The sequence below is a fragment of the Mangifera indica genome, chromosome 4 (assembly GCF_011075055.1).
Source record: "Mangifera indica cultivar Alphonso chromosome 4, CATAS_Mindica_2.1, whole genome shotgun sequence".
Lineage (NCBI taxonomy): Eukaryota > Viridiplantae > Streptophyta > Magnoliopsida > Sapindales > Anacardiaceae > Mangifera > Mangifera indica.
Window position 1 is genome coordinate 21,216,835 of NC_058140.1, and position 26,081 is coordinate 21,242,915.

Below are 26,081 nucleotides of genomic sequence, written 5' to 3' on the forward strand. Positions count from 1 at the left end.
TATAACTTCTTGGCCGTCTTCTCTGGAATTTTCATCCCTCTGGTAACGTTATCCAAATCCATGGCTCTGGCATACGATTACTCTAAGCTTTTTCTCTGCAAACAATCAAATTTCGTTGTGAGTTCAAGCAAAATCCAGACGAAGAAGCGATGTTTGAGATGTAACACTCTGTATCTTGACAAAGATAATTCCTCAGTTGCTTGCTTCTTCCACGGCCACACCACTGGTATTTTTTTTTTTTTCTAGTCATTTTATCATCTAAGAATGCTTTGTGATATATATATATATATTGTTGAAGGAGATAAAGGCTTGTTTTCATTTGCTCCGCCGCATCAAGGGATTGATGGAGAGTGGAGCGACGGTTCTGGGGTGATCGTTTACAAGTGGAACGAGAAGGGAAATAGGCCAAATACTGGAAGATCCAGTTGGAAGAAAAGATGGAGCTGTTGTGGTGAATATGACGAAAATGCTCCACCTTGTCGAAAAGGGTGGCATGTTTCCTATGATGATGGCTTTACGTTGTTTTGATTTGGAATCATCATCAATATAATTGCTTGTTCTGTTTTGTTTTCACGAGTGTCGAAAGATTTGGTCTTGATCATCAGGTGTTTTTTCGCTGGTTCAAATGACTCTACCTTCAATGTAGATCTTCTCACTGGCAGTAGTGCGGCTTTATAAATGAAGATTTGGATGACTTTAAGGGGTGTTTGGTTTAGGGAATGTTTGATTACTAAAATAAAAAGATTACCTTGAAGATAGATTATTTAAAATATTATTGAGTATAAGTGATTACTATATTTGATAAAATTTGATAGGTATAAATAATTATTGTGTTTGGTTAAAGGTAATAAAAGATTACTAGTAAATTATTTTACTTAAATGCCATTGAATATAATTATTTTTAAATATTTTTTATATTATTTATCATATTAATTAAAAATAAATTTATTTTTATCTCAAAAAATTAATAAATAATAATTTTTCTATAATAAACTAAAGATTACCCCAGTAATCTTTAAATACCTAAGGTGAAGGTGGTAATCAGATTATCACCTATATTACTTGTCACGTCAGCATTAGTAATAGAAAATTACTATAATCTTTTATTACTGACAAACCAAATAAGGGAATAAAATATAGATTACCAAGGTAATCTTAAAAACCCTCAACCAAATGCACCCTAAAAGCGTTTGGTTGCAGTGTTTCAAAAATTATCGTGGTTATTTATTTTTTATTATTTATATTATCTTATTTAATTTATTAATAATAAAAAATTATAATAATATTTTATTATCAGTATTAACGTAACAAATAATATAGGTGATAATTTGATTATCATTTTACTGTAGATATTAAAAGATTATCAAAGTAATCTTAATTTTATTATAATTATATTATTATTTATTAATTTTTAAGATAAAAATAAATTTATTTTTAATTAATATAACAAACAATATTAAAATATTTAAAAATAATTATATTCAAGAGTATTTAAGTAAAATAATTTATTATTATTCCTTTATTATCATTAACCAAACACATTAATTATTTATATCATCTATTTTTATCAAATTTTATCAAAAGTAATAAAGTAATCTCCTTATTTTGGTAATAAAACATTATTCAAACCAAACACCTCCTAACAGGTTTGGGTTTGAAATTATATTTGATTCAAAGTTAAACATGATTTGAGGCTACATTTCGATAGTTGGGCGAATTTAAGAGTATATCGATAGTATTTTATTAGAATTAGAGTTAAATTTTACTCAAATCGACTAGATATAATTGAAATTCAGATTGAATCATTCTTAACAATATTGCTCATTTTATCATTAATTCTGCAAATATTATTTATTTGTAAATCACTTCTAATTTAAATTTGAGTTAAATTCAAATTATTTTTTATTTAAACTCGGCTCAAAATTAGCCTTAGCTTGAGCTTTTTTTGGGGTTGTTATTATTCTTCTTCTTTAACAAATTGCTTTCTTTTTTTGAATTCTTTTTCAACAATATTTTTTCTTTTTTATAATATTTTTCTTAATTAATTTTTTATTTTCTTTTTTTAGTGGCTCATCTTCTTCTCTCCATGTCATTATTTACCATTTTAATCGTCTCGAGTTAATCTTTATTTAGATTTCAGTTTCATTTAAATTCACTCTTAGAGATAATTAGTTTATTCATCGGTAATATTATTTTATTCTTTTTTTTATAGCACTTATTATTTTAATAAAAAATAAAATATTTTTATCCTAAAAATAAAATTATGACAAATTTAAGATTAATAAAACAATTATTTAAAACACAAAACCCTCTATATCATGGATCTCTCACATACTACCCAAAAACGAAAATCGTAATAAAACCAAGGGGAATATTCGAGATCCCAAATTACCTTAGATCAATTATTTGAATAAAGAACATATTATATACAATATTAACGAAACAATACATTTTTTTTTGGGTATATCAAACCATATCTCTGTTATGATAAGTGTCTTCACAATTTACTACAATGCAGTAAAACCAATATTTATCCTCGCATAAAAAGTTAAGTCAGGAAATCACAATGATGTTGAATGAAATTATTGTGAAGTTAAAAAGGAAAAATCATTCATATCGGTGTTTTTAATAGACAATAATTAATAAAGTCTTTTATTACGTGATATTATGGGGATATTAATTAAAATCAGCAAAAAAAATTTCGTTTAAATCTTTTTAGGCAAATATATAACGGTTTTACCTTTATAAGCAAATTAGTTTTAATTCAAAAAATACCATCTCCCGACTTATTTGATGATCATCACGCTTAATTACATCAGACGCAAAACTTTTTTTCAACAAGTTTTTGGCATCATATATCGGTTACATTATGATTTAATGATTCAAAAACTTATTCGAAATATCAGTTATCAGTTGAATTGAAAATATTAACATAAGTGAAAAGCTGGGTGAAGAAGGGTGTGTAGAGTGCACAGGGTGTGTGAGTGCATATGGGTGCAATTTAAGTGCGTAGAGTTATTCAACGTCATTTTCGACCCATCACCTAAGTCGCATAATGAAAACACGAACAACCCACCCGTCTGCTATCATGTTATCCTTCCATTCACATTGACATTACGGACGCCGGCAAACACTTCCGCAATGTCGTCTAATTCATTTAAGGTTCATACGTTTGAGAATCTTGGATGTATTGTCAAGATTGAAATTGTGATTGAGATGGTTGCCTTAGGGTTAGGTTTATGTAAGAGGTTTTTAGTTTAGAGTTTTGTAGGTTTGCATTGTACTGTATTTTTGTCGGATTTGAATTTGTTTGTGTTGCCCGTGACAAAGAGGAAAGGGTCCGGCTCATTTCGCACACACATACACATAGCATCCAGTACACACCCTTGACCTACCCACGCACATGTTACACACTGTTTACGCACCCGCTCACTATATATGCACCATGTACGCAATGTTTACGCACCCATGTACCCTATGCGCACCTAATCACACCTTACACACCAATGCACCCTTTGCTCACCCTATACGCACCCAATCACCTCTTACACACCCTATACACACTCTTACCTATATTACAAATTTTCTGTTTTTAGGGGTCTTTTTAGAGAATTTCAATTAATAATCGGTCTGGTGAAAGGCGTTACAATGATGCACATAATTGTACAGTTACAATCAAAGTTATAAGTCATGTAGAAACAATTAAGCATATCAGGACTTCACTTACTCCTTGACAAAAAGAAATGTTCAGAAAAAGTTGTTTAGGCCAATTTCCGAGTTTAGAAATTTTGAAACATAATTCTCTTTTGATGCATTATGTATTGTTTCGACAGATTAATAAAAGAGTATTAAGTAAAAAATTTTGGATCTGACTGAATGGAGTAGATTACAAATTTGATCCTGTTAAATTTGCTCTGATAACTAGGTTAAAATTTTGTAAAGAAATGGATAGAAGTAATAGGGTAGTAGGAGATTCACAGTTAAAAAATAAGTACTTTTCAGAGATTACGCATGTAACCTATAGTCATCTAGTAAAAGTTTTAAAAAAAAAAAGCATGAGGGAGTAATGATAAAGATGCTGTAAAAATAGCTATGTTATATTTGTTTCACTATGCGTTAATGGGAGTAGATAATAAAAAAGTTATATCAAAATATACATCCAATACCAAATGTTAATGGATAAATTTGATTATTTTCATCATACCCACTGCAATAAAAAATGTACCCCAACATCGACCTTTCAAGAATGCCCCATCAATACAAATAACGAGACAATAATAATCACGAAATGCTCTAATAGAGTATCCTAAAGCCATGAAGACAAAATGAAATCGATTATCCTCATCATTGTCTATTTGTGTAATGATGCTAGGGTTTCATTGTTCAAGGTTGTAACAAAATATCAGTAATAGTCTGAATGACTCCTCTGGCGAACCTTTTATCTCATTCGAAGCCTAATTCTTAGCACGCCAAGGTTGTACATAAGAGATATCAATTTGATATTCATCTGCTATATTCGTGATGATATCTATCGGCCTATAGACACGGTCATCTGCAGTAAATAATGTCTGTAATATTTTTTTTAGTGCCCTTTTACTTGTTTGTCTATGATTAGGTCTTATGACATCGTGATGACAAGTGTGTGTTACTAACTTTCGTAACACAAAAATGTCACTATTGTTTAACTTCACCCCTTCCACTCTCCATTTGCATTGTTAATGCACACACTTTATATCTCATCTCTTTTTATTAGAACTTGATACCCTAAATTGATAACTATTTTCTAGTGCATCCTTAGATAAGGTGGCTATTAAAATTTGTTTAGAATTAAATTGATCGTTGACTTTGAATCTGCCATTGTGTGATGCAACTGCGTGAATTTCAGTTCCCTTATTTTCTACATGTCTATATAGCTTTGGACCATCAAAAAATGGATTCAAACCATAATGTATTAAACTTTCATGCACTAACCCTGATGGACTAATCCCTACATCATCAATAACATCATCACCCCCTTTAGAACTATCAATATCATTGCCACAATTACAATCAATACCGCCATCATCATGACTATGATATTCATCTTCTCCATCAGAATAAAAATCATTTGTTAGTAATTCGCCCATTTGATAACATCCTTCGGGTGTACCCTATAGTGGTTCTGAACTTCTTTCTTCATGTGCTCAATCTTGAGAAAGATTTCAACTAACACCAATCTCAATATCAACACGGTTAAAGTTTACATTTATTTTACTCCTTTCTGGTGTACTTTCTCGTTGCGTATATATATTATCTACGGAGTGAACTTTGGTGGATAGGGAAGGGTTTTGATGAACCATTTGGTGAATTCCTTGTTCTGTTTTTGGATGTTGTTGTTCATTGTTAGCTTATACTTTTTTCTATATATTGTTGTTTAATTTGGTTTGCCACCATTTCAAGAAATAAAGAAGACTTTCTTAGTGACTTAAACAACTTCATCATCTTTTGAACATCATATATGGCAAATCACTGAATTCTCTTAGATTTGACATATAAATTTTTATCTCAGAAGAACTTTTATCGATACTTAAGCAAGAAGATACTGCTTCCACAAATCCATCATAATTGATTTTTCTACTTACTGAAACTAATGGTTGAACTTCACTAATATATTTTAAATTATTATCACCTTCTTTGCGTCATTGCCCACCAAATTCAAGCATGAATATCATTTCATCCAATTTTTTCAAGCAATTGAAGCAAGTGAAAATAAAAGAAGTGAAATATAATTTGTTCATAATCAATTAAATAAAGAATAAAAAAGTGAATTTGTGTTGATGGGGTAAATATTTCATCTCCCTTCAAGCTAACCATCCAAATCATTAATTACTCAAATCAATTTTTTTTTATCAATTATATTCGTACAATTGATTAATGACAAGTGCTTTCATAATAAGAGTTGCATTAAGTTTTTAGTTTCCCCGGCTAGTTAGCTCACAATTTTCCACGACTTGCGCACCCTACACACCCCCTCACAACTTACACACCCTTTACGCATACACCTTACATACATTCCACGCACTCTTTACACACCTTGTACGTATATCATGCACCTTTTACGCACCTTATGTAACACCAGTTCACACTCACCATTCTCCTCACCTATGTCATTTTTTTTGTTACTATCTGTATTTAAAACCCTAAATAAAAATTTATTAATTTTCAAATATGTCTTTAATCCTTAAGACATGACTTAGTGAGTGTTTGAATAAAAAATTATTAAATCTCATAAAAAAATTATGCAACTGAACATGACATAAATAGTCGAGAGTAACATTATTAGTCGAGAAAGTATTTTTAAAATTAATACTAAATTTACTTATAAAAGTAAATTATTGTATGTTTACCTCAAAAGATTTAAACAGAAAAAGTTTTATCGGTCTTGTTTAATACCCCTGATGATATTTTTGACAAATCAAACAGAAAAATTAGAAGATTAATTACCGGATAATCAAATATTTATTACCTAGAAAACTCAAATTTCTTTCTTACAGGTATTTCACGTGCCTCCTTCGTTTTCGCTCTCATTTACCGTCTCTCACCTCTCTTTTTGGCTTCCCCTAAAATCAATCAACCAGTCCTTTTATTGATTATAAACTTCTAGGGTTTCAATTCAATTGCTTCTTTTGAAGCATTTTATAGTCTCCCTTCTCAATCTTTCCTTATTTTAAATTTTATTTCGTCATGTCTAAGAGGTATCCCTTCTGTCTCCCTCCTCTTATTTGATGCAGATTGATGGACTGATTCATTCAATTTTATTCTTTAATTTACTTTAATATTTCATGTGGGTTTTTTTTTTTATTTGAGATTTTTTCGTTCAATTGATTAGGAAACGGAACTGATTGAAATTAGGGATTGATTTTTACCTTTTTGATTGTTTTTTGGTTCATTTTGGTCACTGATTGAATAACCTTTTCATTTTCTGATTTTCTCAGGGTACTTTGCAAGTTCTTTGCTCATGGAGCATGCCTGAAGGGCGAGCATTGTGAATTTTCACATGACTGGAAGGATCCTTCGAATAATGTAAACAATTTTAGTTCTGTACATAATTTTATTAAAAGTTATTGTCTGTCTTCTCATTGCTTCTTACTGGTTTATCATCTTAGATTTGCACTTACTACCAGAAAGGGGTGTGCTTGTATGGTAGTAGATGCAGGTATGAACACGTCAAGCCTTCTCGGTCAGAGTCATCTGCATCATCTTCGTCAACAATTTCTCGTCCTATAAGAGCTGCTTCCAGTGAGTTAATTACAGTTCCAGGGGCTATTTTGGAGCTATCTGCTTTGAGTAGACCTTATCGTCCTCCTGATAAACCAGTATGGAATTTGGATTCTGGGTGTAATGATTCTTTAGATAATGGTGATGTGGTTGTGGAGCCAAGGAATCTCAAACCAGCTGATCTTTCAATATGCTCTTTTGCCGCTGCCGGCAATTGTCCCCGTGGGGATAAATGTCCTCATGTTCATGGAGATATGTGTCCAACTTGTGGGAAGCATTGCTTGCATCCTTTCAGACCTGAAGAAAGAGAAGACCATTTGAAAACATGTGAGAAAAAGCAAAAGCACCTTGAGGCTTTAAGACGTAGCCAGGAAATAGAATGCAGCGTGTGCCTGGATCGTGTTTTATCAAAATCAACACCAGCTGAACGAAAGTTTGGTTTGCTATCTGAGTGTGATCATCCATTCTGTATATCCTGTATCAGAAATTGGCGTAGTAGTTCCCCAACCTCTGGAATGGATGTTAATACTGCATTGCGGACTTGTCCAATTTGCCGCAAGCTATCATACTTTGTCATTCCAAGTGTCATTTGGTATTACACACCAGAAGAAAAGCAGGAAATTGTTGATAGCTACAAGGCAAAACTCAGGTGATTTTGTTGCTATAAACGCATGTTGTATCACTGGTTTTTCAACTTTATTGCTGACATTTTCAAGTTATTTTTTAACATGCATGTCATGGAGTTGGAATTTGAGGATTAGGGTTGCAATTTATTTAAACATGGGAAAAAAGAGGATATTTATTTTCTTGTCTTTCGTGTCTTTGGAATTTAAGGCATTTACAAAGTTATGACTTTGAATATTCTAAACGAAAATTTGACTATAGTTTGATTAATAAATAGCATATCTGAAGAACCTAATAGACAGGAAAAGAAGCTGCCAGTTGAACATGAATCTTATGTATTATGTTGGACAGTAGTATCAGATATTAGGTCTTAATTCCTGAGAAATGGGATTATCTAATTTCTTTTAATCCTATTGATTGGGAAAAATGTTGAGTTGATGAGATTTATGAGAACATCCAGTAGTCATGGTCTTGGAGGTAACTGTTTTCTTTAAACTTTCTTTTAGGTCAATTGATTGCAAACACTTCAACTTTGGTAATGGAAATTGCCCATTTGGAACTAGTTGTTTCTACAAGGTAATATACATATACATATATATATTATGTATGTATGTATGAACTACAGCTGCTCTGTTGTGCTTTTCTCTTCTCTTTCCTTGTAGTGTGTAGCTGGTTATGTTGCGAATGTATTGGAATATGAGCAACTTTGTTTCACTTTTATATGCTTGTTGAAGGCCATGAAAAAGTTGGAGGTTCCTTTTATTCGCTTGCTGTGCTTCCCTGTTTCTGTTTTAGTGATAATTATGCATGTTTGTTATCTACTCTGGTTATCTTTTGTGATGCTTTAATTATCACTTCTTCCTGTAGTGGAATCTGGTAAAGATACATTTGCAACGTTTGCCGTGGATTAGATGAATGGATGATTGTGGGAAAGTCAAGAGATTATATATGATTTAATCTGATCATTATATTATGTTTTGGTAATTTTTTGTAGTTTGTACATCTGATGAATATCCACTCCATGTCTGCTATATAGTGAAGAGTCTCAATCATGTAGAAGAAATGCACATAAAAATATTGTGCAAACATGTTTAAAATATTATGCATCAGTGATCAGTGTCCAGTGTCCATGCACATGCTATCTATAAGACCTTGTCTCAACATTCTTCTGTTCTAATTCATGGCCATGCAAAATCTTTCATCTTGTTGGTCATTTCTGCTTGACTCTAACATCTGCAATCAGATTTCAAATAGCAGACGTATAGATTACTATTGTAAGTGAAGATATCTTCTGGGCTTGTTAGAGTGTCTAGTGCTTGGTTGTATAGAGCATGCATTTGACCCTTACATTTCTTCCATCATCTTAGGAAGACATTCTGTTTTACCTACTGCTGTCACCTCCCTTCCTAGGTGATGCCATTTGAACATCAATCCCTCCTTGCATTGCTTCTGTTAGAGACTTTATGACTATCCACTCTATCTTCCCATCATCGTATGTGCTGCAGTTGCTTGCTGCTTATCCTGGGGCCTATCATGTTTTCTACCATCCTGTTCATTGTTAACTGTGAAATATTGCCATTAATTTTTTCTACTTAGTGCGCTTTAAGTTTGCTTGGAGATCATTCCTTTCAGAAGTCATTCTTAGACCATGACACTCTCTCAATATGTATATCTGCAGTAGGAAATTCAACTCTCTCTATTCACATTATATTTTCAATCAGGAATATGATGCTTTTTCTTTACTTTTAGTGAATTCATTGATGACTGTAGCACAGGGGTAGAGCACACACTGTTGTTTGTGCTATCAATCACTTGGATTTCACTCTGTTCTTAGAGATTCTGCTGAAATCTATAGTAGGTAGTGTGATGCACGTTTTTATGTGTTTTATAGCTCGTAGCAGAGAGTGTTGGCTTATGACTTCTTTAATGGATAGAATGTTGTGTTGTGTTCCAGCATAAAATCAGGCCAGGCTCATACATGTGGAAATATCACAGACCACCTCCCCACAGGTGACCTCCATGCAGATCCAATTTTGTGGATATGGATTAGGGCTGGATTCGAGCCGAGCCGAGCTCGGCTCGGTTTATTTATGGGCGGCTCGAGCTCGGCTCGTTTTCGGTTCGGCTCGTTTTTTATTATCAAAACGACATCGTTTTTAATATATATTGATCAAAACGACGTCGTTTTTTATAAAAATTTAAAAAAAAAAATCTACCGAGTCAGCTCGCTCGAGCCGAGCTCGAGCTGGCTCGGCTCGAGTCCAGCCCTGATATGGATTCATTTATTGATGCATTCGAGTCACAAGATGAGCCTGATATTTTTGATGTTGAATTTGAAAATGAAGTTAGAATGTCTTTAGATTTGGAGATGGCTTTGTTATTAACACAACTGGACTTTGAAACAAGTGACTCAAGTGATAATGAGAGTTATTCTGATTAAGTTATTAGAACTAACGATCTAACCTCCAGTCTATTCTGTGTTGGTCATTTGAGTTGTAGGCATACTGGCTTTTGGTAGCAAACACAATTTTGCATCATTGAAATGTAAAGTTGTGTCTTTTTTCTTTTTGGACATCTAAGTGGTGTTATTTATAATGAAGTCTAGTTCATTATGATTGTAATTTTCTTCATCTGTCGACAATAAATGGTGTACTGCAATATTCGCAATGACCTGCCTGGAAAAATTCTCTATTGGTTGATGTGTGTATTTTGGTAATTATATGTTATCCTGCATGATTTTTGTGATGCCTGTAAGAATAATTCACTACAATGAATCGATTAAGTTTAGCTGTAATTAGATTTTGTTTATGCATGTTCATTTGCAGCATGCTTATCAAGATGGTCGTTTGGAGGAAGTTGCTCTCCGTCACCTTGGGGCTGAAGATGGAAACACAGTGATAGCAAAAGATATCAGGTTTATTAGGCTCTAATAATAAAAATAGTGTTGTTTATACTTTCATTGTTTTCCTTCTTTTGCTGGTAATACTAACTCTATTTGCTTACTAGATTTTGGGTTGTTTACAGGCTGTCAGACTTTCTTAGTAATTTGCATATAAGGTGAAAAGCACTGCTAGAGTCTTCCATTGTAAGTTTCAATAAATGACCCCACTGGAATATGTGACATCACTAACTTATTTGTTGTTGTATTTATATGAGAAGTCTCCTCCAACTGTGAGGCATCAGCCGCGTATTATGATTTGTTGAAACCCTAGTTCATGAATGCAGGATATCAAATATGTCTGTATACGCTGCAACTTTGATGTGGAAGTCCTCTTCTATTGTCAGTGTCGTACTCTATTTTTTTCTGAGGTAAGGTGATGTTATCTGAAATCTTTTGGTGCCTACTTCCCATATAACTTTAGTTCTTCGCTAAAATCATAATGACCTTGTTTCTTTAAGGGAGCGTTTGGTCTTTCCATTGCTTGAATTTGAAATTTATTGAAGCTCAAATTTCTTAATAAAATCCTTGACAGAACATTTGGCCCCGCTACCCTCCTACTTTCCTTACTGCATAAGATGCAGCTTTGATGTTTTCTTTCTAATTATGCTTTAGCTGTGCATCAGTAGCTTTTGTCTTTGTTGTCATCACAAGGTACTTAATGATATGGAATCAAATGACGAAATTCTAGTAGTTACAGTAGAAAATTTATAATTTCTAGAATTTAACTTTCAACTAGATGTAGTTTTCTAAACTAAAGATTTGTCATATTCTTGTACTTGTTGGTTATTGTTACCAATTTCTTTTCTTTTCCTCAGTCTCTATTCCGTGGAGGCTTTGGTATTACCAAAACCCCCATTGGCTCGGATTCTTTATATGCGAAAAAAATTTCGTGTTTGTATTATTGAAATAATTGTTGTGAAATGCAGGATTGCTTGGTGAGGGGACCTTGAATGAGAGAAGCTGGAGCATGGTGGGTTGTATAACAAACTGCATAATATGAGATCTGAATTTAATAAGATTGATATGACAGGAGTGATGAATTTGAAATAAAAATATAATGTCAGTTTCAGAATATTTTTTAACCCACTGGGCTTGACATATGTCCTCAAAACTGTTTGTATTTGGGACTGGGTTTTATTTGGATGATTACCAGGGCTTTTTTTCTTAAAAGAATTGTGAGCCACCCTGGTATCCTATTTTTATCAGCAAAACCATGTTTAGTAGCGATAGCTACTAGCTTGTGTACGAACGATAATATTTCATTATATAATTCAAAATCATTCAATTATGTGGTGATATGTCTTTATTAGTATACATATTAGTATTCATTGTTAGTATAGAGAGTTTTAATGTATTTTATACTAATTGTATCGGAATTTTATACAAGGAAAGCTTGAAATCTATAAGCTACACCGGGCCTTTGACTTCATATTCTGTCATTTTATTTAGTTTCATTGGTACATTATGTTCATATTTGAAGTGAAAAATCAAAATCAAATTAGATATAACAAAATTATATATACTAATAATGAGTATTAATTTTGCTTAAAAACTAATGTTGAAATGGGTAGAGTTGCTAAAAGGTTTAGTTCAAAGAGAAATGATACACGTTAAGGAGAGATGATGAAAACAGCTGCAGCAATCAAGATTTACTTTTCTTGCTACTCATGAATAGAAGAGTTTCTATGACTTGTATTGGAGGTTGGTTAGTTATGAACACAAGAGTTTTTACTAGTAATTATGAATAGAAAAATTTGCACCCTGGATTCAATGAACTATCTCTTTATACCCAAATAAATAAAGCCTATAGTCTCCCCATTATGGGATGATATGCAAAAGCATGAATTCTTATACACTCCAAATGTGAACTAGATAGAGCATTGTTGAAAAATAAGAGGAATGAGTTAATGTGACATACCTTATGTTATAATTGAAGCACAAATTCAGGATATTCCTGTCTCTTTTGAAGATCCTGAACCACATAAGATAAAACATTCAAAATAATGCAAAATCATTATTTTTTCATGTCCCACCTTATCACGATGGGTAATTTTGTAATAGATGAAGGCGACAAATCATCTATGGAAGCAATTTGAGACCTTGATTGAAGACAAAGCTGAAAGAATCCATTTGAAGTTTTGGTAGGGCTAACCCAACTTCAATCCCACCTTCAAAATCTCTACTCTCACTTAATGAAATTGCTTTCGTTTTTTCAATTGAAATCTCCTCTATTTTCTTCGGCCTGCCCCACCCGAAATCCGTTTTATAAAGATCAACTTTCGGTGACCCACAAACCATAACATGAAGATCCGACCCCAATAACACTTCCCAATCCGATATCCACTTCTCAGCTCCTTCAAACATTGCTCTATCCAACATTTTAATTGTGTTCCCTAATGAATTTGCTGCAACAATAATACCATCTTCTCCCAATAGCTCACCCACACGTGCCATGGACCGACCGAACCCGATACAGTTACCGAAATAAGAAGTGGGTACCTGATAATCCAACCGATTTATCCCACCTGCATTGAACCCGAAATAACTTGGATCCTCCGCATGAAATTTCCGAGTCGTTTTGCCGTCTTCTTGAATGAGTGATTTCAGCAAACAAACCCATAGAAAAGCGCAGGTTAATACATATGGCGACAAGTGAACCGGCTGCGGCCAGTTCTTCTTCCTGCATTGGCCTATGATCCATTTTTTTACCTTCTCCATGTCGTTCAAGCTCAGTACAAAAGTGACTCGAGCCATTTCAGGCGAGTCTTTCTCAGTTTCAGAGCCTATAACCATTTTTTTCCTCTTGAACCACTCCTTTAAGAAGACATCTTCGAGCCCATTTCGATCAAGTATCACATAACGATCGTAGGATGGAGATGAATTCATAAAGAAGCAAGAATCCTTACAAAAAGACGCCCATGTTTTGACGAAATTGTTAAACGTTCTACCATCAGCCACAACATGGTGATAAGCCAACCCAATGCATAAACCAGACTTTGCAAAGACCGTAACTTTCACGGCAAACAGAGGAAGAAGAAGAGTAGTTTCGTTGGCACTTACTGAACCCGTATGCAATTCGGGTACGAGAGAGTGAAAGTCATTGATATCTCGGGGATGATTCCCGGTTAAATGAGTGAAATCGCCATCAGACTCAGCGATAGTGAGTGAAACAAAGTCGAATTCAGTGCAAACAATCCTGGGCTTTTCGTTTGTGTCAGAGGGCAGCAAGAGGTTTCCTGCGAAAGGGAAGAAGTGAAGGAGAGTGAGGGAGAGGGATTGCTTGAGAGTTGGGAGAGTTGTGGATAAGAAGTGTGACGTGGAGAAATGGTAGTCGTAGAAGAAGAGAGGTTGAGTTGGAGAAAAGAAAAGCCAAGGAATGTCAAAGAAAGTCAAGGGAAGAGTAATGTTGAAATTTGGTGATGGAGGTGGAGAGATTTTGCAGTGCTCAAGAACTTTAACAATGGAGGTTTTTGCCATGAGAGAGACAGATGGATTTGTGTGTTTGAAATGATAATTCTTTTAAGAGGTTTTATTTATATATAAACAAGGAAAAAATTTCTTCTTGTACCCAAGAGATTTTGTGTAGTGAAAACAAAACTATATGGAATGAGGAACTCCTAAGTTCTATTTCAATTGAAATTATCAAACAAGCATTATTAAAATAGTTTGTTTTGTTTACTGTTGGGAGCAAAGAGATGTTACCCTAGTGAAAAAAAAGGGATAAATAAATAAAGGGCAGGAGTACATTGGACCGCAATGATGGCCCTTCAGGCTTCAGCCATCAGGAACTTGGCATTTACTCTCGGGAAATATAAAAAATAGCCAAAATTTAGGGGGTCTAAGAAAATTGTCCAAAATATTCAGGTTTAAGCAAAAATGCCCAGATTTTATGAAATGACAAAATTGCCCCCATATATAAATACAGTAAATTTCTTACTTCCCACGGTCATTGTACTATGTAAATTCAAAATTTCCCACTTTCCCACGGTCGACCAGATTTCTGTCGATTTTCTTGCTTTTCAGCAACTGCAAGTGGCAAAGAAGGTTAGTATATCTCTCATAATCTTGTTTGAATCAAGTTATTGCTCATATTATTGAGATTTTGAAGTTTGAAATTTTAGGGTTTTGATTTGAACAATGTTTAAAATGTTTTGATTCTTGGTTGTTTTCGTTGAATTGATTAAGGGGTTTTATGTTATACAACGTATAAATTTGATTTATGAAAAAATTTTGGCCAAAACAACCAAATTTTGGCCGCAAATGGCTACCGAAGGATTGGCAGTCCGACCGTGGGAACAGTATTTCCCACGGTCAAACGATTTCTCCCACGGTCAGCAGACATTGACTGTGGGTTAGAGGGGTAAAATAGTTTTGTTAAAATATTGGGGAGCCGGGGGAGATTCCTTAGAACACAACAGGTTTTTCTAAAATTTCCCATATAACAGTTGACCAGTTTTAAAAAGGAATTTTCATGAGCGGGTAAATTGAGAGTTTTGTTATCTACGGTTTCTGATCGTGTAGTTTTCGAATTTTATATCTGTTTTTTCTGTTTTAGGGTTTTTCCATATGTAATTTTCAAATTTGAGATTCGATTTTTCGAATTTTGGAGCTTTTTGGCACAATTTACGATATCATAACGTAATTTCAACTCAATATTTCGATTTTTTCATTTATAAGATATATTGATTCATGTTTTTGAATTTCAGTTCCGTTTTTTCGAATTTCACCTTTTTACGATAGATCGATCCATATTTTTCAGATTTCCGAAGAATTTTTCAATTGTTATCATTCTAGGGTTTTTTAACTTTTAAAATTCAAATTTCAGTTTCGTTTTTTCGAATTTCACCGCTTTACGACATATCGACTCATATTTTTCAGATTTTCGAAGACTTTTTCAATTGTTGTCATTCTAGGGTTTTTCAACTTTTAGAATTCGAATTTTAGTTCCGTTTTTTTGAATTTCACCGTTTTACGATATATCGACTCGTATTTTTCAAATTTCCGAAGAATTTTTTTATTTTTATCATTCTAGGGTTTTTCAACTTTTAGAATTCAAATTTCAGTTCCGATTTTTCGAATTTCACCGTTTTACGATAGATCGACTCGTATTTTTCAGATTTCCGAAGAATTTTTTTATTGTTGTCATTCTAGGGTTTTCCAACTTTTAGAATTCGAATTTCAGTTTCGTTTTTTCAAATTTCACCGTTTTACGATATATCGACTCGTATTTTTCAGATTTCTGAATAATTTTTCGATTGTTGTCATTCTAAGGTTTTTCAACTTTTAGAATTCGAATTTTAATTCCGTTTTTTCAAATTTCACCCTTTTATGATATATCAACTTGTATTTTTCAGATTTCTGAAGAATTTTTCTATTGTTGTCATTCTAGGGTTTTTCAACTTTTAGAATTTGAATTTTAATTTCGTTTTTTTGAATTTCACTGTTTTACGATAGATCGACTTGTTATTTTCAGATTTTTGAAGAATTTTTTTATTGTTGTCATTCTAGGGTTTTTCAACTTTTAGAAATTAAATTTCAGTTTCGTTTTTTCGAATTTCACCGTTTTACGATAGATCGACTCGTATTTTTCAGATTTCTGAAGAATTTTTCGATTGTTGTCATTCTAGGGTTTTTCAACTTTTAGAATTCAAATTTCAATTTTGTTTTTTCGAATTTCACCGTTTTACGATAGATCGACTCGTATTTTTCAGATTTTCAAAAAAAATTTCGATTATTGTCATTCTAGGGTTTTTCAACTTTTAGAATTCGAATTTCAGTTTCGTTTTTTCGAATTTCACCGTTTTACGATATATCGACCCATATTTTTCAGATTTTCGAAGAATTTTTCGATTGTTGTCATTCTAGAGTTTTTCAACTTTTAGAATTCGAATTTCAATTCCGTTTTTTCGATTTTCATCATTTTAGGATATATCAACTCATATTTTCTTATTTTCGGTCGATTTTTTGATTGTTAATATTTTATGGTATTTCAACTTATAGAAATCACATTTCATTGAAGTTTTTCCGTATTTCACCGTTTTTGGCTATATCGACTCGTATTTTCTAGATTTCGATCAATTTTTCAATTATTGACATTTTAATGTATTTCAACGTCTAGAATTTGAACTATCTTATTTGTTAAGTTTTGTCATTTCCTTTTTGATTATTTCGTATTTTTCTTCTTTTTATGTTTTTTTCACGAATACATTTGTTTACAAATTTGTTTTTTTGAATGTCTAACGAATTTTTAAAATTTGTGTAGGATAATTCTCGCAAAAGAAAACGGGTTGACGACGAGTTGCGAATCCCCAATGAGTCTAGACACTTTCGACCAGATGCGATATGTCGTGCATAGTGCAACGCATTATCTAGGACTACTTCTACATTGAACCCGGATCAGCTTCGACTATTTGAGAGGACATGTTTCGGGTATCTCCTTCGTTGATTGTGGCGTGTTTATGTTACGTTTTTTTGAGTGTTTGGAGTTGTCACGGAGCTACGATTTTCCCCGAGAGTCATCCACCTCTATGCGTCGGCGTTTAGCGTCGTAAATGTATTTTCACTGTATCGAGTAGCTCACAGATGTATATTTAGTTACCCCGTTGTTTGTTTATCGTTCTTCATATGTTCGTATGTATATATTTATTGTGTGTGCGTATGTGTACGATATACTTTATCTGTCATTATATATAGATATGTATTTGATTTCATTCTATATGTGATTTGAGTGATGTATCGTAAAACGATGAAATTCGAATTCTAAAAGTTGAAATACCCTAGAATAGCAATAATCGAAAAATCCTTTAAAAATCTGAAAAATACGAGTCGATCTATCGTAAAACTGTGAAATTCGAAAAAACGAAACTGAAATTCGAATTCTAAAAGTTGAAAAACCCTAGAATGGCAACAATCAAAAAATTCTTCAAAAATTTGAAAAATACGGGTCGATCTATCGTAAAACGGTGAAATTCGAAAAAACGGAACTGAAATTCGAATTCTAAAAGTTGAAAAACCTTGGAATAGCAACAATCGAAAAATTCTTCGGAAACCTGAAAAATACGAGTCGATATCTCGTAAAACGCTGAAATTCAAAAAAACGGAACTGAAATTCGAATTCTAAAAGTTGAAAAACCTTATAATAGCAACAATCGAAAAATTCTTAGGAAATCTGAAAAATACGAGTCGATATCTCGTAAAACGGTGAAATTCAAAAAAATGAAACTGAAATTCGAATTCTAAAAGTTGAAAACCTTAGAATGGCAACAATCGAAAAATTCTTTAGAAATCTAAAAAATACGAGTCAATATCTCGTAAAACGGTGAAATTCGAAAAAACAGAACTGAAATTTGAATTCTAAAAGTTGAAAAACCCTAGAATGGTAACAATCGAAAAATTCTTCGAAAATCTGAAAAATACGAGTTGATATCTCGTAAAACGGTGAAATTTGAAAAAATGGAACTGAAATTCGAATTCTAAAAGTTGAGAAACCCTAAAATAACAACAATCGAAAAATTCTTTGGAAATCTGAAAAATACAAATCGATATATCAAAATGCCACCCAAATTTTAATAATATTTCGTTTGACCCTTCAATTATCTATTCCTAAACTTTCATTGAGAAATTTATAATATCCTTATAATGTTTAATATCGCAATACCTTCTAATTTTAATAAAATTTCATTTAACTCTTTCTAGTGAGTGAGAAGGTTTATATAAATGAAGGGAAGGGTAATTTTAGTATTTTAGAAAGAGTCATGGACATTTTTGCTTAAGAATAGTGAATTTCGATATTTTCGCTCGAAAATAATGACTTTGGACATTTTTGCTTAGTGTGAGGGTATTTTGGCCATTTTTGATAATTTCCCTTACTCTAATGTCGTGAATTGATGAAGAATCAGAATAATGGCCTTCAGGCTTCAGCCATTTCAACACAACCCTTTTACAAGAATGCCAGCTGGATTAATCCTTGCACCAAATTTAAAGCATGCATTGGAGCTTCGTCTGTGGCTGTGACCCCCCACCCACCTTATACCAACTCCAGAAGCCTTCTCACATCCAGCTCACCCATTTTACAATTCTTGGACATGGGCTTCATGTACGGATGAGCAAATTATCCTACAAAAGCCGAAACTTTTGGGTACCCGGGATAGATTCAAAGTCTAATATTCAGATTCGAATTTAAACAATAATACCAAAAAGATTGGAATCGTTATAAAAAGAGAAAAAAATTCATCCTAAAAAAAAAATAAAGTCATCAACAAAACATGCTCCACCACCAGCGAAAAAGTTCAAATTCAACAAACTGATCATTTTGCAGACCGAACACTAACTGAGCCCATCCACCCGTAAATCCAGCACTGTAATCTTGTGAAAATGCTTAATCAAGCCTTACGCCCATTAAACTTGGCACCGTATATACAAGGTAGTAACCCAAGTCCCTTCAATTTTCTTTTCACCTAATTTTTTTTATCATTGAACAATGGTAAGTGAAAAAAGAAATCAATATAATAGTGTAAATATATATAACCGGGGGCTGGAACGATTAACAAAAGAAGAAATGATTCAAACTATTCTACAGTTGCTCTGAGAACCAACCATTTCCTCCGCTTCCCTTCTCTCTTTTAGCTCCACAAGAAGGAACCACAAAAACAAAATGCTTAAATGGTAACCCTTCTTAGCCACAACACATCAGTGCTGACACTCCCTCTACCTTTTGGAAGAAGTCCCACATGTACATAAAAACTCATTTCCATTCTGATAATGAGAGATGCTTGTAGCAGTTTTCATGCAGGCGTTCTGATGGAATTTGGTAACCAAAATGCAAACACTTGGGCAAACAACTTTAAACTCTTCAACTAGGTGGTACCTGAATTTCCATCTGACTTAGGCTCCGTTCTGACATAGGTAAGACTACGAGCAGTTGGAGAAAGGACACTGTTCCCAGGAACTTGACTACCACTTTCAGCTGGAGTGGCCCGAGCATCACGCTTCCACTGCAAACTCCTCGCACCAGGTTTAATAGGAAGACGAGGCCTAAATGCACCAGGGATGCCTCTAGGGAAAGAAGCCCTGGTGAACCTAGATGGAGCATATGGAGAGCCCCGGGCAACGCGAGGCCAAGTCATAAGAGGAGCAGCATCTTGATAAGCAGCATTTCTCTTAACCACCTGCAAGGGAAGAAAATAGAAAATGTGGTTCACGTTCTGTTTCTACATCAGATTTTTGAACAAAGGTCCTTATTTCACAATCCACTAGAACAACTCAAAAGATAAAGAAGAGTTGATCAAAGTCATAAAATGAAAAATTATGTTTGATCCTTTGAGCAAACTTTAATTTAGAAATTATTGTTATTCCATAGCAACATCATATTTATGAACAATTAAGTTACAGAATGATAAAAATAGTGTTTGATCCATCAAGCAAACTTTAATTTAGAAATTAGGGTTTTCTTTTTCAGTATGTGTACTAAACAGCGAATCTTGTGGTTGTGATTGTACAGGAGGTTTTACACATTAACCTCCCACAACAGAGAGAGAGAGAGAGAGAGGGGGGAAGGGATCTCTAGGTTAAAAACTAATAATTAAATAGACAAAAATGAAGAGTTCAACAGCATTATGCCTTATGTAACGCATCAGACGATTCCAGACTAATTCCATGAGCATGCACCTACTGGCTATATTCAAAGAGAACTCAGTATACTGATACTTGCTCAGCACAACATGAATTGTTAATTACGGAATGATACAACACAAACTCTGAGATATTTACAGAACCCCAAAGAAAAAAATCATTTTTGTGTCAACACCTGACCCTGTAATTACTATTTTTATAATAACTACAGAGATATGATTACAAAATCCCAAATATATTTCCAAAAGTATAAATTCAATTTAACACCACAATGCCTTAGCATCTTCCCTTCGACTTTTTACTCTAGGTTATCCAAATAATTATGGCACTCTAATAGATAACAGTAAAAATACCACAAGTATCTTCAAAGGGGAAATCATCCTAAAAATAAATAAATAAATAAAACGAACGCAACACTTTTTACAGAAAAATAAATAAATAAATAAGAGCTATAATATTAAGCATAATAACAGCAACACAATACGTTGTTCAGAAAAAAAAAAAAAGTGTCTAAAGAGATACCTTTAGAATCCGTGACATAAAGGAGGTGCCATCCAGACTTAATGCATTGTCTGCCGCTTCTTTACGCATGAACTCCACATAAGCTGACCTGATCAAGCATCTTGACTTGGTATAATTGTAAAGAAGTATTATACATTAAGATAAAAACTTTTTACAGGAATCGCTGAGCAAGTGAAACATTATAAAAAGATGGATATTAAATGTATAAAAGAATCATTATATGAAAAACCTTACCCTGTGGGTTGTCCAGTCGTGGCATCAGTAACAATAACAACTTTAAGAACTTCCCCAAACTTATTAAAATGCCGAGAAAGACTGTCCTTGGTAGCAGCAAAATGAACCTGTGTATGAATAAGCAAAAGACTGTCACAAACAGAAAATTCTACAAAATACATGAACCAATAGAAGAACAATTACATTGGTAAGAAAAATGGTTCGAGAATCAGCATCCACTGAAGGACGACCGGCAGGATATATACCTGTACATAACATCCAAAAAAGAATTTTTTGTAAATATACTACCCAATAAAAGAAAGAAAGAAAGAAAGAGAGAAGAGATCCCACAAACAAAAACAAAGCAAATCTGCAACAGAACCAAAACAATCATATCACTGGGGAAACGAGAAAGAAGTCACCACCAAGATAAACCAAGAAATGAAAGAAATTAACAACAGCAATTGCAATATCTGTGATGTAAAGCAAAACTATTTTCTTTCAAATATTGTGCCACAAACCATCAATAATGTTTTTATAGAGAATTCAAAAACCCACCAGAAGCAGAAGGCAGAACCTTTTGGGATTCTTTTTGAATATCTGCAACAGGTATCGCCTGTTAAAAATCAGAAGCAACAGTCAAATGTTAGAACACAACATAAAGAATAAAAAAAAAAAAAAGATGACCCAGGGTATATAACCAAAAAGAATCCTTTCTCACAAGAATATCTTACATTCCCATTACCAACAGTAGAAGGGTTGCTATTCTCCTTCGTTAGTTGCACACCAGATTTTCCAGACCGTGCCTCAATCTCCTGAATAGATTTTCGACTATCTAATTCTCGGACATCTCTAGGCTCCTGAAAATGAAGAGGTTTCCAGGAAGTTACATTCACAGAAATGTTAGCCGTTTTAGGGGAAGCATTCACTCCTGAAACAGACTGATCATGATCTTTGTTTCGTGGTATTTGCATTACATCATCAACATTCTTGGCTACACCATACTGCAACATCAGAGAATCTTCACTCTTGTTCCCACCAGATGGTCCTGACTGCAAAACATCTGAGACTCGATATCCCATATGATTGACATCATCATAACCTTCATCATGGGTCATGGAGTCAAAGGGCAACCCACAGTCGCTTTCAATCATTCTCATGTCCCCAACATATTGCCCACTGTACTCATGTCTCTTAACATAAGCTGAACCAGTTTGCTCCTGAACTCGGTCAAAATTTTCATACTCTCGGTCTACAACAACAGCTTCTGGAAGTCCAGTATGATGATCAGCCATCTCTGATACATCCATACCCCGACCAAGTCGATCAAATACACTTCCCGTAGACTTAACTCTAATTACGTCTTCAGCAGCTTCTGCCACAGCTTTTATCACAGTTGCTAAAGGATTAGGTACTGTTGCAACTGACCTGATTCTCCGGGCTCGTTCAACCAATTCTGAGTCGGCAGAGGATGTAGACACCACAGATCGAAGACGCTTCAGTTGTGGCTCTCTGCCTGAGCTAGATGGCCTTGTAGTTCCCACTGCATCTCGAACTGCAAACTGAAGTAGCCGAGAAGCAGCGATAGTTGGTTGGCCCATTACCTCCCTCTGCCAGAAAGTTCAGTGATGGATTTGAAGAAAGGGGAAATATATCTCATCAATTTTTGCAAGTGCTTCCAGTGTAAAGAATTTGAAAACCATTGACAAGAGACAAAATAGCAATGTATAACAAGAAATTAAAAATTCACACCTTAGTGTGTTGTCTTTCATCAGGCCTGATCCTTTTCTTTTGAACTCTAGGGGGAGGAGTTTTTTTGGAATGACTAACTTCAGGACCTGGTTTTTCCTCCAAGTAGACATTGTCAACTTCAGATGTTTGAAGAAGGGGAGTTTCTGCTGCATTCCTTGCTAATCCTTTCCACTCCCTATTGTGACGACTCCTAGATAATTTATTAGGTTTTCCTCTTTCAGATTCAGGATCCAATTGAGGAGAATCACCCTGACCACCTAATGTAGGTTTCATTTTTACCATTTTATTTGTGTGAGATTCCTCGTTATGAACATACAAATTCAAATTTGAAGACAGATGTTCCCACAACCTGTTCCAATAAATTAATAAAAGAAAAACTAATCAGCAACACATGTGACATAAACTCTGGCAGAAAAAAAATTTCTATAAGCATCTTCTCAAATTAACTTTCAGGTAAGGACCAAAGTACCAAGACACAAAAGAATCACTATCATCCCCTAAAAAAACATTCAACTCATTCCTTGCTTCTTCCTTACGTCTTCCATTTCTTAGTAAGACAATAACATATTCCTGCCAAAGAAAATCAAGAAGTTAGGAAGGCTTATAGGATCATAAAATCAAAATACCCAAATTCCATACTCTAAAAACAATTTTGAATTATGTGCTCGATAATGCAAAATCATAACAACAGAGATATAAAGTAAATATCATAAAATCAACATTTCACTACATAGCCCTGTTAAGCAGTAAAAAACAGTACAACATTATAAAAAAACATATGCAGAGAATAAAAGAAAAAAAATATCTACATTGAACACCAACATATAAAGAAGGAAAATCAGTGGCACAAAGCTGACCAACAACCACAGCATGCAAACAGATAAAAGACTAGGATCCTTAATGCCCCCACATGTCATGCAAATAATAGAATGTATTTAACCAAGAAGTTTGATCTACGAAATACTTTTCAAAGAAACAAGTCATCTTGCAAATTTCTCCCAATGCTTTATAAAACTATTTGACTCCAGAGGCCAAACTCCCCAACTTCCAAAAGTCTAATCCTCAGTGCACAAAAACCTTGCAAATCCAGCAGTATACAAGGCAAAGCATACACATAATCCAACTCCCAGTTCCTGAAAGCCCTTATAAGACTTGCAAATCATTAAAATAACAAACATAATCAATGATCACTCTGCACAAGTTACCTATTCTTGCTCTCTTACCTCGGATATTGACCATATATCCATGAAGCACCAATAGACATGGGATTATATAACAAAATCCTAACAGAAAAATCTGTAGCTCTAGTGCTCTAGTAAAATTCCATATAGTTCCACAGGTCATTTGAAACTTTCCAATCCTCTAACATAAGAGGGAAAAAAATGACAAAAACAAAGAAAATGACAACAATTATACAGAAAAGCCAGACAATACCAAGATCATATACCAGTTTGGTAATATTGGCACATAGCTCACAACCAATTAGCCAAAACAACAGCCACAGATAAACTGTAGTTACAAGACCATTCCTATGAGCATTACACACTATAATTTAGGCTGAAATGTGAAGCCAAAGAAGATCTAGAATTTAAAGTTTAAAAAAAAGCCCCTAAAACCAACTTGCTTGGTCACAGCGCTTCTAACACACCTAAGAAAACCAAATCCCAAAAAAACTTTAGCGTTCTTTAAGGCTTCAAACTTCATAATTTACTCTCTAGCATACAATGAGCATTTAGGCAAGACATTTTTAGTTCAAGCAGTCGCTGGTAGGTCAAATGAATCCAAATTCATTAACATATACATAAGTTCAAAAAGTAACTAAAACTACCCAATTGTCCAAACACGAAATTAATTAACAAAGTAAATAAAGTCATAGAGAATCAATGCAACAGTTCAGCGCAATTCTATCATTCATATGAGTTCATCATAAAAGCTAAAAATCAAATCAAATTTTAAAAAACTTAAAAAAAAAAAAGTACCACAAGAGTATCGTCGGTGTAATCGCCCATGAACTGTTTGAGTTTATCTTTCACTATATCCCTCAACTTTTTCACTCCCTCGTCGCTAAAATTAACCCTAAATGTCTGATCATCTATGCTGCCCATCTCTTACAAAACCCTAATTGAAACCTAAAGTAACGATGAAAACAAATAAAAACCTGAATTAAACAAAGAGATTAGAAAGAAGAGGCAATGATGGAGTTTAAATCTCGATCCTCCAAAAAAAAAAAAAAACAAAAACCTAATTGGCAAGTATCAATGTGTATAGGCACAGTGAGTGAAATTTCTGTGAGTGAGGTGAAAATAATTGTTGATTGGGATTGGCTGTTGAAGTTTTCAGTGTTTTTTTGGGGTTCATGGATATACCTCCGGATTTGGTTTATATACGGTAATATCAATCCACAATAATTAATGGGCTAAGGCTTTCTTTCTTAGGGAAAATTTTTCGTTTTATGTAACAAAAAAAAAAAAACTTATAATATCACGCATATAAGGGTGGATTCAGTTCGGCTCTTTTAGTGTTTGGCCAAACTTCAGTTGAAGAAGAATAAACTTGCCCAAATCAAGTTTTGGCTAGAGATTTATATCAGCATTGAACCACGTTTTATTAGTAATTTTTCTTTTAATTTTTTTTTTTTTTGGGACAATTCTTCTTTGTATCTAAGGACTCTTTTATATTTGAGTGATTTTTCTTCTCCAACTATTAATCTATTTTTTAATTTTTTTCTTTTTTTGGATGATATTATTTATAACTCGAATTAATTATTTTAAATTTAAATTTAGTTTAAACTAACTCTTATTATGATTTAATTCGGATCAAATTCATCCTACTAACATTCACTTGACTTATTGAAAATTTTGACTATATATACTTAATTTTAAGGTAGTAGCTAGATAATCATCTTATAAGACATTAAAAAAAAAAAAAAAACAATTGAAGGTGGCTAAATTCAACGACGTCGTTTAACATTGGTTTGAAAGTTGTGATGTGAATTCTTTACTTGTTGGACCTGTTTTGATGTTGCCCAGCAGCATGGCGTGTGAATGGTTGCATTACTGGCCTCAACTATGTAATTATACTTACACCTGGTCAGCCCCATTATTTTATTTATTCCAATTTCACGTTTTTCATTGTGGCCTTT

At 33.6% G+C, this 26,081-nt stretch overlaps 4 protein-coding genes across 13 annotated transcripts; 2 read left to right on the plus strand and 2 right to left on the minus strand.

Moving 5' to 3' along the window:
* The first annotated feature begins 17 nt into the window (after window positions 1-17).
* On the plus strand, window positions 18-700 carry LOC123214476. Its single transcript, XM_044634258.1, has 2 exons — window positions 18-226; window positions 299-700. Exons 1-2 carry the CDS (start codon window positions 61-63, stop codon window positions 526-528), a joined length of 396 nt encoding a protein of 131 aa, XP_044490193.1. The 5' UTR covers window positions 18-60; the 3' UTR covers window positions 529-700.
* A 5,817-nt stretch (window positions 701-6,517) lies between these two features.
* Window positions 6,518-12,110, plus strand: LOC123212725 (putative RING-type E3 ubiquitin transferase C3H69). 8 transcript variants are annotated; one of them, XM_044631880.1, is made up of 9 exons: window positions 6,518-6,734; window positions 6,975-7,062; window positions 7,146-7,906; window positions 8,388-8,457; window positions 9,836-9,891; window positions 10,707-10,795; window positions 10,888-10,966; window positions 11,107-11,190; window positions 11,749-12,110. In XM_044631880.1, the coding sequence occupies exons 1-6, from the start codon at window positions 6,724-6,726 to the stop codon at window positions 10,777-10,779; spliced, it is 1,059 nt and encodes a 352-aa protein (XP_044487815.1). In that variant the 5' UTR covers window positions 6,518-6,723; the 3' UTR covers window positions 10,780-10,795; window positions 10,888-10,966; window positions 11,107-11,190; window positions 11,749-12,110. The 8 variants fall into 8 exon arrangements, with proteins under 8 accessions (XP_044487815.1, XP_044487813.1, XP_044487812.1 ...); XM_044631878.1 differs by having other exon boundaries at window positions 6,519-6,734; window positions 10,906-10,966; window positions 11,094-11,190; XM_044631877.1 differs by having other exon boundaries at window positions 6,519-6,734; window positions 10,906-10,966.
* On the minus strand, window positions 11,747-14,620 carry LOC123212724 (malonyl-coenzyme A:anthocyanin 3-O-glucoside-6''-O-malonyltransferase-like). The gene is made up of 2 exons (XM_044631873.1): window positions 12,922-14,620; window positions 11,747-12,794 (listed from the first exon to the last, which is right to left on the minus strand). The coding sequence occupies exons 1-2, from the start codon at window positions 14,297-14,299 to the stop codon at window positions 12,766-12,768; spliced, it is 1,407 nt and encodes a 468-aa protein (XP_044487808.1). The 5' UTR covers window positions 14,300-14,620; the 3' UTR covers window positions 11,747-12,765.
* Window positions 14,621-18,969: 4,349 nt separating this feature from the next.
* On the minus strand, window positions 18,970-25,443 carry LOC123212723. Of its 3 annotated transcripts, XM_044631871.1 has the most exons (10): window positions 25,181-25,443; window positions 24,919-25,068; window positions 23,409-23,509; window positions 22,940-23,288; window positions 21,922-22,797; window positions 21,746-21,803; window positions 21,392-21,453; window positions 21,209-21,315; window positions 20,975-21,074; window positions 18,970-19,989 (listed from the first exon to the last, which is right to left on the minus strand). In XM_044631871.1, the coding sequence occupies exons 2-10, from the start codon at window positions 25,042-25,044 to the stop codon at window positions 19,678-19,680; spliced, it is 2,091 nt and encodes a 696-aa protein (XP_044487806.1). In that variant the 5' UTR covers window positions 25,045-25,068; window positions 25,181-25,443; the 3' UTR covers window positions 18,970-19,677. The 3 variants fall into 3 exon arrangements, with proteins under 3 accessions (XP_044487806.1, XP_044487805.1, XP_044487807.1); XM_044631870.1 differs by having other exon boundaries at window positions 24,919-25,442; XM_044631872.1 differs by having other exon boundaries at window positions 20,975-21,062; window positions 24,919-25,439.
* Window positions 25,444-26,081: the final 638 nt, after the last annotated feature.

Excerpts from the sequence above, each read along its gene's own strand:
- LOC123214476 (XM_044634258.1), top strand. The coding sequence starts at position 61 with ATGGCTCTGGCATACGATTACTCTAAGCTTTTTCTCTGCAAACAATCA. Across the intron at positions 227-298 it reads CTTCCACGGCCACACCACTG|GAGATAAAGGCTTGTTTTCA; the intron begins GTATTTTTTTTT and ends ATATTGTTGAAG.
- LOC123212724 (XM_044631873.1), bottom strand. The coding sequence starts at position 14,299 with ATGGCAAAAACCTCCATTGTTAAAGTTCTTGAGCACTGCAAAATCTCT. Across the intron at positions 12,795-12,921 it reads CAGCTTTGTCTTCAATCAAG|GATCTTCAAAAGAGACAGGA; the intron begins GTCTCAAATTGC and ends TATGTGGTTCAG.
- LOC123212725 (XM_044631875.1), top strand. Across the intron at positions 7,907-8,387 it reads AGCTACAAGGCAAAACTCAG|GTCAATTGATTGCAAACACT; the intron begins GTGATTTTGTTG and ends ACTTTCTTTTAG. Across the intron at positions 10,796-10,887 it reads GTGATAGCAAAAGATATCAG|ATTTTGGGTTGTTTACAGGC; the intron begins GTTTATTAGGCT and ends TTTGCTTACTAG.
- LOC123212723 (XM_044631871.1), bottom strand. The coding sequence starts at position 25,044 with ATGGGCAGCATAGATGATCAGACATTTAGGGTTAATTTTAGCGACGAG. Across the intron at positions 22,798-22,939 it reads ATGAAAGACAACACACTAAG|AGGGAGGTAATGGGCCAACC; the intron begins GTGTGAATTTTT and ends ACTTTCTGGCAG. Across the intron at positions 21,454-21,745 it reads GGTTCTGCCTTCTGCTTCTG|GTATATATCCTGCCGGTCGT; the intron begins GTGGGTTTTTGA and ends TGTTATGTACAG.